The 17,455-nt window shown below is 39.0% G+C and overlaps 1 protein-coding gene and 1 pseudogene across 1 annotated transcript; one reads left to right on the top strand and one right to left on the bottom strand.

Moving 5' to 3' along the window:
• Window positions 1-571: 571 nt before the first annotated feature.
• Window positions 572-17,119, bottom strand: LOC113670413 (uncharacterized). Its single transcript, XM_089184133.1, has 7 exons — window positions 16,983-17,119; window positions 8,522-15,002; window positions 7,994-8,107; window positions 7,136-7,513; window positions 6,309-6,388; window positions 5,539-5,634; window positions 572-1,322 (listed from the first exon to the last, which is right to left on the bottom strand). The coding sequence occupies exons 2-7, from the start codon at window positions 14,967-14,969 to the stop codon at window positions 1,248-1,250; spliced, it is 7,191 nt and encodes a 2,396-aa protein (XP_089040259.1). The 5' UTR covers window positions 14,970-15,002; window positions 16,983-17,119; the 3' UTR covers window positions 572-1,247.
• Window positions 2,176-4,853, top strand: LOC149039038 (uncharacterized; annotated as a pseudogene).
• Window positions 17,120-17,455: the final 336 nt, after the last annotated feature.

Genomic DNA, 17,455 nt, shown 5'->3' with positions numbered 1-17,455 from the left:
CTTATCAGGGAGGGTGGGAGGGGGGGAGGGGGGGAGGAAGGCAAGACAAAGATATCATCATGACAACGCGTGTTTCTAGTGAGTACTTGAAAAGTCAAAGTCAACTGAAACAACTTCTCGAAGAGTAGACCGCCTTAAAGCCTACTTGTGATTGTACTTAATTTGTTCTCCTTTATTGCCAAATCTTACATATTGATTCCATGCTGCAGTGTTCATTGATAACTTGAACAAACGGTGACGTGGATATTTTACTGAACAATCATTTCCCAATAGTAATTGATAAGGCACCTTCTCCTTGCAATATCGATACATCATCTAACAAACAGCTAATGTGAACTAGCGAATCAGCTGGAGGGTGTCTTTATTATACAACACCAAATTTTCTCTACTTCTTTACTGAATCAAAGGAAACTGCTTGCCAGGTAGAAGTAAGAGATCGTTAGCGGGTCTTAAGAATTAGACAGTAAACTCAATTATTTTCCATTTATCACAAGCAAAGTGGGTTGACAGTGGTGACCGATAAAAAAAGCTTGAGAACGTTAAAACTAAATTATAAGAAACAATAGAAACGTATGCGCGATTGTTTTATTTATCTAACTTATAGTGATTCACAACTAGGGGTTAATGGAGATTCTGTTATATCTCTTAAATCAGCAAACCAAACGTTACTAATACTAAAGCATGTACATCGCGTTGTTGATTCGAGGACCAACACGCAATTACTAATATTTTTGGAGGTGAAAGTACGAACGTTGAGGGGATCGAAAGGCCCTATTAATATGGAATAGGACCTCTAAAATGTACTATTTCCTTTACTGGAAGAAGCCTCTAAATATACCAACAGCTTCGTAAAAATTTAATCCAAAAAACTGGGATTACCTCCCAAGGATTCACCTTAAAAGAGCCATAACCATATCCAACTAATAGCGGTTCTGACTTTATGACGTTTGCTATGTTTCCAAGTCAGTCAAAGGTTGATTAAAATTGAGAACCTACACTAAGGCGTCTCATGTCTTTTTAAAAGCCGTTACCTCCCTTTAAAGAACTCTTTCATACTTTTAATACTGTGACTAGCTACGTTTTCACGGCACTCAGTAACAACCACTTTACTTTGATTTGGTCTCTCGTATCCGTCTTGGGACCAAAGACTTTATCTAGTTTTATCTAAGGTTAGGCCTTTCCTGGGGACTCTCCTTCATGATCTGTGAGTGAGCAGAGTCTGAGTCCCATGACCTCTCCAGCTGTCTTCACAATTTCACCTTTATATCCGTCAGTTCAATATCGCAGTTGTCACATTTACTCGGAAACTTGTGCCAGCGTCTCTGTGTCAAAATCCGTGCAACAAAATTAATACAAAGAAGAAGTGATTTAGAAAAACATTTAACCATAAAAAAATTGCGATTAAACATGTCTTAAAAATGTTTTAAAATTGCTAAAAAAACAACGATGTTTCGACGTTTGCTAAACGTCATTCTCAAGTCAAAAGAATATGTGTAAGTTGCAGTCTCTATATACCAAAATAACAATGAGTGATTAAAAAGCTGTAACGTAAGAAAAGAACAATAGTAATTAAACAAAAAGTTTGGCACGTATGGAGTCCGTCTGCATGGATTTTTAAATTAGGCTTGAGATTCTTAATGAACAGCATTTTAAAGACTAAGCAATCAAATTTTCTCCTGGCACTTTCTTAAAACTCTAAATTGGTTTTCTTTCAAGAGGTGGTTGCTACCGTGAGCTTCCACGGAATGTCGACCGATTGCCGAATATTTGTGCTCAGCAATGCGTTGATGAAGGTGTCGGGCTGTGTACCCGACATAATCTGCATCGCACAGATCACATAAGAAACTAAAAACAAAGCATTGCCGATTCACAATTGACGGCTTGGATAGCGGAATCAATAATTTCTTTTTAGAAATGTTTCGGCGGCATAGTGGAAAGAAACACCGATGATAGTAGCACAGCAGGGAATTAGTTTTCCATTCAAAGATCAAGTGGCCACTAATGCGGTTCGGAAGCAGTTGCGCGATCTTAGCCATAAGATTTTCCCTACATTGCGGCCTGTTTTTGTGAGCAGAAAATTGGGGCGAGATCTTAAACCCAAAGAAATCAAACCGTCAATTGTAAATCGGCAATGCGTTGTTTATCGTTTCTCATGCGATCTGTGCGATGCAGATTATGTCGGGTACACAGCCCGACACCTTCATCAACGCATTGCTGAGCACAAATATTCGGCAATCAGTCGACATTTCGTGGAAGCTCACGGTATTAACCACCTCTTGAAAGAAAACCAATTTAGAGTTTTAAGAAAGTGCCATGGAAAATTTGATTGCTTAGTCTTTGAAATGCTGTTCACCAAGAATCTCAAGCCTAATTTAAAAATCCATGCTGACGGACTCCATACGTGCCCAACTTTTTGTTTAATTACTATTGTTCTTTTCTTACGTTACAGCTTTTTTATCACCCATTGTTATTTTGGTATATATAGATTGCAACTTACAAATATTCGTTTGACTTGATAATGACGTTAGCCAATGTGGAAATGTCGTCGTCTTTTAGAAATCTCCAAATGTTTTTAGGAAATGTTTATCGCAATTTTCTATATTTAAACAAAGTTAATCACAAGTAAGTTGAAATCACAGTGAACAAATGACCTGAGTTTTTTCATTTTTTCCAGAGTTTTATCCCAAGCTTAAGCCTGGTATTTCTGTGTCATTGTCAATCTTGAGTTTCCGTCAAGTTTTGCTGTCAGGTCCTTTCAATTCTCATATTCTGACAGCTTTCACAACCATAATTGAAATAAAAAGCGAATATGACTCTCAACCACTTCCTAAACACTGACCTATAAGCCAAGCATCAAGCTTGACAACAAACGAGAGAAAGATAGCGAAGCAGAACAAGTGCCTTTGCCAAATCAGTTCAATTTGTTGCCGCTATGTTATGAGAGAGTTAACTCGATTTAAGCTCAGTTCACCACCATAACAAACTCGCTACCACATAACTCCCACCACTGAAAGTCAAATTGCCACCAGTGGCAATATGACTTTTTCGTCATGTGTAGCCTGTCGTATGGATCTGACTTACATTAACTGAAGCTAAGATGTAGTAAAACTACAAAATGGGTGAAAATTCAAAATTTAGGCTTTCATATAATATAATTTTCATAAGTTTGATTGAAAATTTGTGATTTTAAGGACAAAACTCGTGTTAAAGGTCACTTCGACATTTATTCTGCTTTGAATAAAGAAAGGACGCTGAGTCCGTTTCTGTAAACTTCGCTGTATTTGTGCCCCCTCTTTAACGCAATATAACACCACTTCCTAGCCTTTATTTGATGGAAGTTTCGTTCAGTAACATAAACTTCGGCGTAAGTCTCTTGGATAAAATCACTTGGTTAAAACCACTTTGAATAGAGGGGGTAAGTTTCTAAAGAAACTGTGGTACTGCGTCGCTGGAAGAGTATAACAGGATAATTTAGTATTATCAACTGAGTTTATAACGTAAATTGGCCACCGTAAAGAGTTTAAAAGCTGACCTTTCGAGAGTTAGCCTTAAGTTTCGTCCATCGCTTTAACGAAGGTCTAACGCTTTGGGGCATTTCTTGTTTAGCTCTAAGATCGTTCATCGTGATTTTGACAATGTTTTGGTTGATGAAAGTGGGATCTTTGTCAACTTTTGCCGCAAAGCAAGGTTCGAAGTTTAAGAACTTTGGCATAAAAAGAGGTGTCAGAAAGTTGGCGCAAAGCGGCATTTAGAATTTCGAATCTTGAGTGTTTCGAAAGTATTTTTGTTTTGTATGATTCTAACACCTCGAACCTTGCTTTGCGGCAAAAGTTGACAAAGATCTCGCTTTCGACAACCAAAACATTAACAAAAAACAATTAACGATTTCAGAGCTAAACAAGAGTTGCCCCAAGCATTAGCCCTTCGTCAGAGCGATGGATGAAGAGCTAACGCTCCAAATTACGTCAGCTTTTAAACTGTTTACGGTGACCAATTTACTTACTAACTCAGTGGATAATACTAAATTACCCTGTTCTACTCTCTCACCGACGCAACACCACAGTTTCTTTAGAAACTTACCTCTTTATTCATATTGATCGACAGTCAGCACCTCAAACGGTTGAGAAGGAAAATATTGATCGTATTCCATTCACTATCACATTCCACCCTCACAACAACGCAGTTAAATCTAGCATTCTTAAAAACTTTAAATTACTGCAAAGCAATTCAGAGACTGGTATTATCTTTTCGCAACCTCCCCTAATTTCGTTCAAACGTGACATAAACATAGGCAACTTTTTGGTCAGAAGTTCATTTCAAACCAATGACCAACCTAGCACTTTCATATACGCTCGCTCACGATGCAAAACTTAGTGTCCTTTCATTCACAACATAAAGAAAATGTCGAGACCCAAGACATTCATTAAGTTCACTGATCACATCACTTGCACCTCCGCCAGTGTCATTTACTGCATAACTTGCACTTATTGCCAGTTACACATTGATGAAACAGGAAGACGACTAGCTGACCCATTCCGAGAACACCCTTACGACATAGAAAAAAATGACAAGGACGCATCCAAACCAGTCGCTAGACACTTTATTCTCCCTAATCATTTTAAGCAGCATATGGCAGTTTTCTGCCTTTCCCTACATTTAGGCATTTCGGAAAGCCGAAAAACTTTAGAACAAAAATTTATCTTTCAAATCGGCACTCTTAATCCCCACGGCATAAACGAGCGCACGTCATTCAACTATTCTATTCTTGTTTTCTCGTTACTGTATTCCCAGCAGCTCTATTTACTATAGGTGAACCTACACACGACCCACAATTTCCCCAATCGCTCTGACGAAGGGTTAACGCTCAAAACATCGGCTTTTAAACTCTTTGCGGTGGCCAACTTACGTTATCAACTCAGTTGCTAATACTAAATTACCCTAAAGTCACTCTAGTTTCGCTTCAGGCAAACTTATCATAATTATCGTGACATCAACAAGTTTTGTTTCATTTAGCAGTTGAGAGGCCACACTTAACCCTGAGCCTCTTTCCCTTTTCACAATATACTTCTACATCCCAGCTTTCATTTAATATAAATTTCAGACGATAGGCTACACATGAAGAAAAAGTCAAATCGCCACCGGTGGCGATTTGACTCTCAGTGGTGGGGAGTTTTCTGATGGCGAGTTCGTCGTGGTGGCGAATTTATCGAATACCGTTACTTCATGCCTTTAGCTATGCTCACATCGAGTTTTGGTTGCATTTGTAAGATTCGGAGACCACCCTGAAAGTAGTATAATTGTACTCGACTGCGTCGACTCTAACCCTTAGCTGATGCTCCAAAAACTTTTTACGTAACTCATTATATACTTGCTAAGTATGAACCGATTTAACTCTTTCGTAAAAGCAGCCATTATTTCCTCCATGGAATTTACCAATGTTGCTCAGTGAAAAATGTTATACTCATGTCAATCTATTAAACTGGCGTTGAGGTTCTTAACCCATCTTGACTGAATTCAACATAAATATGAAACGATTACCTCGCTGGCAGGCTTTGTTACAGTGCTATCACTTTTCTGATCGCCGTTCGTCGTAATGAAGTCATTCTCTGGTACTTTATCGCGCCTACAATTCAACTGCAGATTTTAAAGACGAAGATAAATCAGCATTATTATATTTTTGACGATGTCTCAACCCTAAAAATTATTAGGTAAAAAAGTTGCATGCATTTCGATGCGAGTTACGCCGAGGCGCAATTTGGTTGCCTTTAAAAATAAAGCAAAGGTATCTCTACGACCAATCAGGGCAGAGACAAATATCACAGAGAAAATTACCCAAGTTACCAAAAATACTCACACCACCGCTACTCACCATTTCACACTTTGGTCGAACTAGATCTATACCATTTACACTCACTAATAGAGAGGGGAACTGATCTCATTACTGGAGCCAAATTTAGGGACAATTTCCAATCATGGGCAACGTTTTGACAAGACGATTACCCCGTTCAATGAGCACCCTGACCAGTTGATCGATGAGTCGCATCTTTGGGCTCGCACTAAGCTTCAATTTGGGTTAATAGCGCCCGCTAAATTCTCTCTGAAGAGAAGATAAATGTAGTAGATGGTAACATCCCAAACGTGGCGACGGTCACCTTAACAATGAAGGCATAAACTACCTCTGAATCGTCAAACATTTTGGAAAAGATAAACCGCAAGCTGGAAATGACGACTAAATTCACATCACACTCTCTCTCGTCAAATCAAGTACATTAAGTACGTGACCAAATATATTGCATAAGTATACATACCGAACGGATGACAATTATCAGCAAAAACAGTAATACAATGCTTCCATTTACAAATACTACAATCATCCACTTTTTAAGTCCTGTTGAGTCAAAGTAAAAAAAGTTGTATTCCTAATAACTAGAGTAGTGTAGTTTGATCGTCCGAATGATTGTAGTCCAAAGAGGGACTGTTGTCGGTAGTGGAGACTGACGTTTCGACAACCTTAGCGGAAGTCATCTTCCGACTTGAGTCATCTTCACTTGACTCTGAAGACGACTTCCGCCAAGGTTGTCGAAACGTCAGTCACCACTACCGACAACAGTACTTCTCAGGACTACACTCACCCGAACGATCAAAGTACACTATTACATGTTACTCTCGGGTTCAAACCATTTACTGTATTAATAACTAGAGTTCGATTTTGAACCTTTACCTTCTAAAAACCGTTTGATGCCCTTATGTTTTGTTAACGCACGATTGTACTTTTCTCTTTGTCGTTGTCTAGTAGAGTAATTGTCCGAAGTGTGGCAGGCTTCTTTTCTTTTCAATCTGTCTCCCTCTATCTGTCTTTCTGTTTATTACTCAAACTTTGCCTAAATTTCCTTATGCATTCCCGCGGAAGAATTACAATCACTGCTAGTGCATTACACTAGCCAGACTAAGTAAGACGTAAAAGAAGCTATTCTCGTCCTACGTTTGTTTTCCAAATATCTTAAAATGCAATTTTTATAATTATTTTTAATCACTACAAATAAATGATCGGTATAGTCGAGCTAGTGTTTCTAACTACACTTTTCCGTTGTTAAAAGCACTTAGACCTTTGTCACATGCATCATGAAATCATTACCTTTGTCTTTAGGGCTGGCAGTTGGGCTATTTGTGTTGGAGGCATCTACAATCTCCTCCAAAATGATGTTTCCTACCAACACGACTCCAAGCTTTCCGGTGCTATTTCCCTCCATTAGAGCGAGCTCTATGGTTTTCACGTTGGCATCGGAGTTGCGTTCTGTTAAAATGATAAAATCGACCACAACAGAACCGTTTAATAACCTGGTGACTTCAATTCCTCGATATCCTTGAAGTTTCATCTTCAAGAAACGACCCACTCTTTCCGTAAAGTTCTTGATAAAGGCTTGGGACTCGGATGAACCAAGATTACTGTAGGGTGACTTGTATTGCCCCTGTATTCTCGCTGTCACTCTATACCTTTTGGTATCCACTCTACCTGCAAAGATTAAAAATTCTTCGCGTGAAGCGAAACCGTTGCATCGTGTCAGAGAAGGAGTAAAACAATAAGAACATTATCAAAATGAGGTATATGTGACGGGTAATCTATGGCTGTCGACAGGGTTAGATCCTATACACCCTAATAGCGGTGAGGCACTTTTTGGGCTGAGCTTAGAAGCCACATCTCCGGAGCAAGGCTATTATTTCTTGCAATAACCTATATCAAAAAGCTGAAGTTTGGAATGTGAACCATGCAATAGAGCAACAAATTTCTGTCATGCGCTGTCTGTTTGAAGACTACATGTTTATGGTTGATCATGAGACATTTTAGAGAAAATGGAAAATTTCCCTTGAGTCAAAGCCTAAGGATACAGTCTCTCTCTACGTAGATGATGTATACAGTCGGCGGGCGTCTCAAATTAGCAAGGAGATATGTTAAGACAATGAATAAAAAAACTATATGCGCTCGTTTTCCTACCGCTTTCACATACTCTCCCTTCATACTCCTCCGTACATTCACAGAAATAAGATTGGCCTTGTTGTTTACAAGTTCCATCATTCTGACATGGGTTTGAAATACATCTGTCAATTCCTAAGCGTGAAAAGAACGTTTAGAGTTCATCTTTTAGAAATAACAACGTTAGTGAGTGACAGCTGCTTGTAATCTTAATTACCTCGATGGGGGACATTTCGAATTGTTTCTTATGTAAGCATTATTTCTTGGTAGTAAGACGTAGCCCCTCAACCTCAAAAGAAGTTATATCTTGTCTTGGCGTTGGACAAATTTTGTCAAGATCAAAGTCGGACCGTTGAATTGCTGATATGTTTTTTCTCGAATCGATAACTGTGTATGATTGCAATAAAAAGTTCCTTTATCTTTTTCTACACAAAATCGTTCATGATTTAACCATTTATTCTCGAAAATCAACTCCCTCTAAAATCGTGGCCGATTATCGGCGTTTCGTAAGGCGAAAAAGGAAATTTAACAAGACACTTCTCATCTTACCGGTACACTCGCCTCCTTCAGAACACGGAGCTGGCAATGTAGCGCCTTCTGCGATACTAACAGTAGTCGATGATGGTTGTTTTTCTTCTGAATCACTCGTTGCGGCAGAAAGAACAGGAATCAAAGATGTTGATGGTTCTAATGTTACTATTCTCATTGTTTTGGAATCGTCAATTGCAAGACTTGAAGATGGTGATAGCACTGATGTTACTTCTACTGTTGGCGCAACAATTGTAGTTGCATGCGATGCTTGGCTTACAGAATATGATGGAGGTGATGGTACTGCCGTGAATGCAGCAACATTTCCAGTAGCATCAGATTTTTGGCTAACAAAAGTAATTGATGTTGTTCTTACTACCATAGAAGAAACACTTCTCGAAGTTTCGTCAGATTTTTGAGTAGCAGAGCTTAAAGATGTAGAAGTTACTCCCGCAGTGTCCAGTGTTTGACCTCTAACCATTGATGAAATTGATGCTGTCGTTGTTGAAGGAGCATCACCAGCATAGGAATCCGGTGCTTGTCCTTCAGAAATTGATAATTTTATTGCCATCGACGTGAAATGAGGGAAACTCGTGGTAGCCTCTGATATATAAGATTCAAAAGTGGTTGAGAAGAGGCCACCTCTTGGAGAAGTACCTGGTGTATGACTTGCAGGATTTGATGATTCTGGTATCACTTTTACAGATGAGGCAATACTCTTAACAGCGTCTAATGCCTTAGTTACAGAACTCGTTGTTGTTAGCGCTACTGCCATGGACGGAAAAACGCTTAATGTAGCTTCTGATGCCCGACCTGCAGACCGTAATGACTGTGAAATAGATGGATCGACACGTGTTGCTTGAATTACGGATGTTGAAAATTTAGTCGTTACTGCTATGAATGCAACAACGCTTGTACTTTTGGCGTCTAGTTCCTGTCGTGCAGAACCTAATGGTTTAGATGTTACAGCAATAGATGGGGAAGAATCTGTTGTTTTATCTGTTGTTTGACTTGCAGAACTTGACACTTTTGATGTCACTGCTCTGGAAGAATCAAAACCTGTTGTAGTATATGTTGCCTGACTTTCAGACCTTGATGATATTAGTGATAATGCCATAGATGCATCCACACTTGTTGTTGCATCTGATTCCTTACCCGTAGAATGTAATGAATCTACAGTTACAACTGCGGATGAAAAGACTCTTGTAGTTGCCTCAGTTACCTGACCTGCAGATGTTGTTGATTTCAGCGTAACTGCCATAAATGTTAAAACGCTTGCGTCAGGTGTGTCTGATGCCTGAATTGCAAGGCTTGGTGACTTTGCTGTTGCTGCTGTGTATAAGTCAACACTCGTGGCAACACCCAATGCCTGACTTGATCTTATCAAGATAGTTGTTGCAGCTACAGCCGGAACAAAGCTTGTAGCAATTAATGTTATTGTCAATGAAGGAGTAACACTGTTGGCGACGTCTGACGTTTGACTCACAGAAGTTGTTGATTTAGATGTTGCTACTGTAGATGGGAGAATATTTGCAGTGGTTTCTGGAGTGTGATTTGCAGGATTTGATGATTCTGATGTTCCTGCCTTGAAAGGAGAAACGCTTTTATTAGTGACTGATGCCTGACTTACAGAACTTGATGATATCGGTGCAACCGCCATGGACAGAAAAACGCTTGAAGTTGCATCCGATTCCTGACTTGCAGCATTTGACGATTTTGATGTTGCTACTCTAAATGTAAAAAGACTTGTCCTTGCGTCTGATAACTGCCTTGCAGAAAGTGAGGATTTAAAAATCACTGTCGTGGATAAAACAATGCTTGAAGTGGGGTCTGGTGTAAGACCTGAAGAAATTAGTGATTCTAATGTTCCTCTCGTGGATAAAACGACAATTTTAGAAGCATCTGATGCCTGACTTGCAATAACTGATATTTTAGGAGTTACTACCATAGATGGTACAACAGTTGACGCTTTTGATGTTTCTGCTTTGGAAGGAACTACACTTATAGTAGTGTCTGATTCCTGTTTCGAAGACCGTGATAATTTTGATTCTTTTGCCATGGGTATACCAATTGTGGTAGTGGTGTACGCTTGACCCGAAGGTAACGATTTTGTTGTCACAAGAGTGTATGGAACAACAGCTGTGATTTCATCTGATTCCTGAGTAGCAAAAGCTGATTTTTTTGGTGTAACTCCCGTGGATGAAACAACAAGAGCAATAGCATCTAATTTCTGACTTGAAAAAGCTGATGATTCTAATGTATCTGTTGTGGATAGAGTAACACTGGCAGCAGCGTCTGATTCTTCACTTCCAGATCTTGATGATTTTGATGTTACTGCCGTTAATGAACGAATACTCGAAGTAGTGAATGGTGCATGACTTGCATACGATGATGATTTTGATGTTTTAGGCGTTAATGGACCAGCACTCGCTGAAGTCGTTGGTGTATGACTCGAAGATGGAGATTCAAAGTTTACTGCAGTGAATGGGACAAAAAATGTAGTAGTATAAGATGCCTGACTTGTAGAGGCTGATGAGTTTGTCGTAAATGAAGCACCGCTGTCGGTAGCGTCTGGTGCCTGAACTGAGGGGGTTGAAAACTCCGCTTTCGTTGGAATAACATATGTTGTGCCATTGGAGGTCTGAGTTGCAGAAATGAAAATTCTTGTCATTTTCTTCGATGAAACAGCCCTTGTAGTATCGTCTGATATATGACTTGTAGAAGTTAATGACTCAGATGTTGTTACTGCGGATAATAGAAGGCTTGTAGAAGCGTCTGATGTACGACTTTCAGAACTTGACGATTCTGATATTCTTGATATGGAAGAAATAGAACTTGTAGTTGAACCTAGCTCCTGAATTGCAGAGGTTAATGATTCTGATTTTGTTGTTGTAGATAGAATGACACCAGTAGCAGAGATCAATGACCGGCTCAAAAAGGTTAATGGTGTTACTGTCGCTGATATTGCAACAATTGTGGTTGCGCCTGGTGAATAACTCAGCATAGTTGACAATTCAGAGGTTATCGAGGTGATTTGACGAAAAGTTGAAGTAGCACTTGATGTCCGACTTGAAGAGGTTGATGATTTTGGCGTTGATGGTGCAACACTTTCAGTAGAGTCTGATACGCGAACTTCAGAAGTCTGAGATTCTGGTTTCATAACCGTGGATGAATTAACATATGTGGTGCCTTTTAAAGTCTGAAATGCGAAAAGTAATAATTCTGATGTCCCTTCCAAAGATAAAACAACACTTTTAGTACTTCCTAGTGAATTAATAGTAGGAGTTGATTGTGTAGATGTTCCTTCTGTGGTTAAAACAACGCTCCAAGAAACATTTGATGATTGACTTGCAGAAGTTGGCGCTTTTAATGTTAATGCTTTAGAGGAAACTATTCTTGAAGTAGTGTCTGATTCCTGTTTCGAAGACCCTAACAATTTTGATTGTTCTGTCATAGGTATGCCGAATGTGGTAATGGTGTATGCTTGACCTAAAGTTAACGATTTGGATGCTACTACAGTGTATGGAAGAACAGTTGCAACAGCATCTGATTCCTGAGAAGCAAGAGCGGATACTTTTGGTGTAACTGCCGTGGATGGAACAACATGTGTAATAGTGTCTGATTCTTTACTTCCAGGTGTTGATGATTTTGATGTTACTGCCGTTAATGAACGAATACTCGAGGTAGTGAATGGTGCATGACTTGCATGCGATGATGATTTTGACGTTTTAGGCGTTGATGGACCAGCGTTCGCTGAATTCGTTAGAGTATGACTCGCAGGTGTTGGCGTTACGAAGTTTATCTCAGTAAATGGATAAAAAGATGTAACAGTGTTAGATGCCTGACTCCCAAAGGTTGATGAGTTTGCCGTAAATGAAGCAACGCTGTCGGTAGCGTCTGGTGCCTGAACTGAAGGGGTTGAAAACTTGGCTATCGTTGGAATAACATACGTGGTGCTATTGGGGGTCTGAGCTGCAGAAGTGAAGAGTCTTGTCATTTCCTTTGGTGAAACAGAACTTGTAGTATAGTTTGATATATGACTTGTAGAAGTTAATGACTCAGATGTTCTTACCGTGGATAATAGAGGGCTTGTAGAAGCATCTGATGCATGACTTTCAAAACTTGACGATTTTGATGTTTTTGATATGGAAGGAATAGAACTTGTAGTTGAACCTGGCTCCTGACTTGCAGAAGTTAATGATTCTGATATTGTTGTTATAGATGGAATGACACCCGTAGCAGTGACCAGTGACCGGCTCAAAAAGGTCAATGCTGTGACTGTCGCTGGCACTGCAATACTTGTGGTAACGCCTGGTGTATAACTTAGGATAGCTGACAATTCAAAGGTTATCGCGGTGATTTGAGGAAAAGTTGAAGTAGCACTCGATGCCTGACTTGAAGAAGTTGATGAGTTTGGTGTTGACGGAGCAACACTTTCAGTTGAGTCTGATGCGGGAACTTTCGAAGTTTGAAATTCTGGTTTCAGTACTGTGGATGAATTTACATATGTGGTGCCCTTTAAAGTCTGAAATGCGGAAAGAGATAATTTTGATGTCCCTTCCATAGATAAAACAACGCTTCTTGTACTCTCTAGTGAATTAATAGTAGAAGTTGATCGTGTAGATGTTCCCTCTATGGTGAAAACAACGCTCAAAGAAACATCTGATGATTGACTTGCAGAAGTTGGCGCTATTAATGTTAATGCTTTAGGAGAAACTATTCTTGTAGTAGTGTCTGATTCCTGTTTCGAAGACCCTGATGATTTTGATTGTTCTGCCATAGGTATGCCGACTGTAGTAGTGGTGTATGCTTCACCTAAAGTTAACGATTTGGATGTTACTACAGTGTATGGAACAACAGCTGTGACTTCATCTGATTCCTCAGAGGCAAGAGCTGATAGTTTTGGTGTAACTGCCGCGGATGGAATAACAAGTGTAATAGCGTCTGACTCTTCACCTCTAGATGTTGATGATTTTGATGTTACTGCCGTTAAGGAACGAATACTCGAAGAAGTTAATGGTGCATGACTTGCATACGTTGATGATTTTGACGTTTTAGGCGTTGATGGACCAGCATTCGCTGAATTCGTTGGTGTATGACTCGCAGGTGTTGGCGATTCGAAGTTTACCGCAGTAAATGGATAAAAAGATGTAACAGTGTTAGATGCCTGACTCGCAAAGGTTAATGAGTTTGCCGTATATGAAGCACCGCTGTCGGTAGCATCTGGTGCCTGAACTGAAGGGGTTGAAAACTTCGCTTTCTTTGGAATAACATACGTGGTGCTATTGGGGGTCTGAGCTGCAGAAGTGAAGAGTCTTGTCATTTCCTTTGGTGAAACAGAACTTGTAGTATAGTTTGATATATCACTTGTAGAAGTTAATGACTCAGATGTTCTTACTGTGGATAATAGAGGGCTTGTAGAAGCATCTGATGCATGGCTTTCAGAACTTGACGATTTTGGTGTTTTTGATATGGCAGGAATAGAACTTGTAGTTGAACCTATTTCCTGACTTGCAGAAGTTAATGATTCTGATTTTGTTGTCATCGATGGAATGACACCCGAAGCAGAAACCAATGACCGGCTCAAAAAGGTTAATGGTGTTACTCTTGCTGGTATTGCAACACTTGTGGCTGCACTTGGTGTATAACTTAGGATAGTTGACAATTCAGAGGAAGTTATGCTTGCTGCCTGACTTGCAGAAGTTGATGAGTTTGGCGTTGATGGAGCAACAGTTTCAGTGGGGTCTGTTGCGCGAACTTCAGAAGCTGTGGTTAAAACAACGCTGCGAGAACGATCTGATGTCTGAGTTACAGAAGTTAGCGCTTTCAATGTTACTGCTGTTACTGCCGAGGTTGGAACGACAGTTGTGATAGCATCTGATGCTTGACTTGCAGAAGTTAATGTTTTTAGTGTTACGGTCGTTGATGGGGCAATTTTTGAGGTAGTAGCAGCTGATGTATGGTTTTCAGTTGATGTCACTATAAAAAATAAGACAACAGTTGTCGTAGTGTCCGATGGTAGCCTTTTCATTGTAGATACCTTTGGGAACTGAACACCACTTGTGGTGGGGTCGGCTGCATGTTCTGCAGAAGTTGATGATTTTGGCTTTACTGCATTTGACGTAAATACACTTTTCGTTGCCTTTAATGTGTGGCTTGCGGAAGACAACAGTGTTGAAATAATTGCTGTGCTCGCTTTGTTACTGTAACTTCCAACACTTAGGGAAGCGTTTGCTTTATGCGATGAAGACAATGATGGTGTTTGTGATACAAACGTTGAAAAAGCGACAGCAGTAGCAATTTGCGATGTTTGTCTTCCTGTAGTTGTAAGGCCTGGCTCAAAATTCGTAGTAGATGACGTGTTGTTCATCTCAGAACCTGTTGTTGAGCCAAACAAGTTTGTTTGTTTCAAAAGGAGTAGGATGCATGTACAATAGATTGGTACAGTTGTAAATGGTTGTGCTGCCATTGACGGAGTTTGCGCAAAAACTTTCCGGCTGACCTGTGAGATGAAGAGACACGAACCAATCAATAATGTCGTCCTAAAAATGTCGTCTTCTTCCCATGGATCAGTCTTTCAGATTCTCTGTATATAACTTAGTATCAGATAAAGATTTATGAAGGAAAAATGCATAGAACAGAAATTACAACACTTAAATTGAATTACATTGTATATTGAAGGAGAGGAGAGGGGCACATCTAGATAAACTAATATTGTGCCCCTTAAAGTTATGTATAACAAAGGACTTGAGATTTTTAATAAAAAAAATAAAGGAAAAACGACAAAATAGCTCAGAAAATTATAAAAGAGATAATGTTTCATCAGTATTGAGCAAGGTACCAGCGCAAAAGTGCTTTTCCAAACATTTTTTTAGATGGTTTGCCCCTAATCGATTGCGGAATATCGTTCCAAAAGAAACTTCCAATAATGCTGGAGTAAAATCCCCTAAGATTAGTTCAAAATAAAGGTATTGCAACTTGATTGGATGATGCACTGCGGGTACTGTAATTATGTAGTTCAGATACTAATGAAACAGGTATATTAGGAAACTTTTCAAGGTGGAAATAATCATAAAAAAGCATACATGTTTTCAGTTTAACAATATCAGGAAATTTCAGAAGGCCTAAGGATGTATGGTGTGGAGTTATTGATTCCATTAAAGGAACATCATTTATAACTCGAACCGCTTTGTCTTGTAACTTTATGACTTGAGACAATGGAGCATTATAATTATTTCCCCAAAGTGTACAAGCATAAGTAAGGTAAGGATAAATAAGAGAATAAAACACACTAATAAGTGTTGCTTTTGATACATAATGCTTCAACTTAACTTGTTTGTTAAGTTTGTAAAAGAAAAAGTAAGATTTACGTGAAAAAAGCAAGAAATTATCTCAAGTTGGCAGAGCCAGCAAAACACGCGGCCATCATACTCGCTGACCGCTGACCGATTGGATGTTATTGCTGAAAGGCTGTTTAAAATTGTTACTAGTGTGCTAAATTTAGGCTGAAAAATTATACTATCTGATACATCGCCTTTAATCAGGGAAATATAAGCAAACGAGAAACCCAGAAAGATACAATAACACGACAAACAGAATAAAAATTACCAAAGTAGTCTCTACCGTTTACAGTCAGGGCTGTACGCCTCAAGAGGATGAAAGCCTTTTTTGTTGGAAAAAATTTCTAATTAGTGCTTACAGTAACATTTTTGATATTTTCCGTCACAGCACTTTATCTTCCCAGAGTGTTTTCACTTATCTTTCAACAGTGTTATTTCACTCTTATTTTCTTAAATATTTACTCAAATCCGACCTATGATGTTGTAGTAAATCCTTGCCTTGGGGCTGCATGGAAGAGAAGTAAAAGCTGCCTTTGAAATTTCAAAGAAGCTTCGTCGTATGTAACTTGTCAACATCTCTCGAGGGCCAAACTTGTTATCAGTGTGTTACCTCGATTGAATATATTTTTTAATTTACTCATTAATTTCTCTTAGTTGTTTGATATCTATAATACTTTAATAAAGGATCTGTTGCATTCAAAGGATTTACCTATACAATTTTGCTTCCGTTTAAGACTTGCAATGGACTTGCTATTGAAGAAAAGGGACATTTATATATCACTAAATCACCACAGCAGTTGATCATTAGTGAAAGACGCGCAAAACAGTTAAGCACCTGCATTAAGAGAATCATACTTCACATCATCTCTGATCTTGTAAACCATTAATTTACAATGCTCTGTTTAAATATCGAATTTTAGAACAAATGCGACAGTATTTCTTACTGCTGCGCAAATAATGTCTACTACTTTCCATGGACTGAGGAATTCCGAATTTCGCAATCCTCTTCATTATTTCCGTGTGGTGCGTGGTAAAAATCGATAGCTATTCAACACTTTCTCCAACTTTAACTATTTAAAATGGTTCGTGCGTTTACTTAGCTCAAACCCAAAGTAAGACCCAAAAAGGAAGCATGAACTCACCAAACCAACATATAAACGTTTTGTTCAATTCATTCTGACTTTCTTGCTCCAGGTTAGCGTCGTTTGCCAGAACTCTTTACGTGATTAATGCATTCCCTGAAACTTCAAATAAGTAGGAAAGTGTAAAATTCGTGATGCACATTGGTGATAACCAGTAATAACTGAGACTTATTTAAAGTGTAAACACTCTGTTTCAAGAATCTTAACTAGAAATAATTTCAATGACAAATCACCAAACCAGCGTACAAAGGTTTTGCTAAATTCATTCTGACTTTTCTGCCCCAGGTTAGCGTCGTTTATCAAACTTCTTTACTTTGCATAATTAACCCTTCCTAGAAACTTCTTACAAGTAGGAATAATTCATGATGGCACAGTGGTGACAACCAGTAATAACTGAGACTTCATTAAAGGGTAAAATTTTGTTTTAAAAATCTTAACTAAAAACAATTTCAATAACAGATGAGGGAGTTACA

This window comes from Pocillopora damicornis, chromosome 10, assembly GCF_964200805.1.
Source record: "Pocillopora damicornis chromosome 10, jaPocDami1.2, whole genome shotgun sequence".
Lineage (NCBI taxonomy): Eukaryota > Metazoa > Cnidaria > Anthozoa > Scleractinia > Pocilloporidae > Pocillopora > Pocillopora damicornis.
The sequence above is the reverse complement of the archived record's forward strand: the minus strand, read 5'-3'. Positions and strand labels throughout refer to the sequence as shown.

Coding starts and splice junctions, on each gene's coding strand:
- LOC113670413 (XM_089184133.1), bottom strand. CDS start 14,969: ATGGCAGCACAACCATTTACAACTGTACCAATCTATTGTACATGCATC. Junction 7,514..7,993: donor AGGGAGAGTATGTGAAAGCG/GTAGGAAAACGA, acceptor TAATCTTTGCAG/GTAGAGTGGATACCAAAAGG. Junction 6,389..7,135: donor TGCCAGCCCTAAAGACAAAG/GTAATGATTTCA, acceptor TTGACTCAACAG/GACTTAAAAAGTGGATGATT.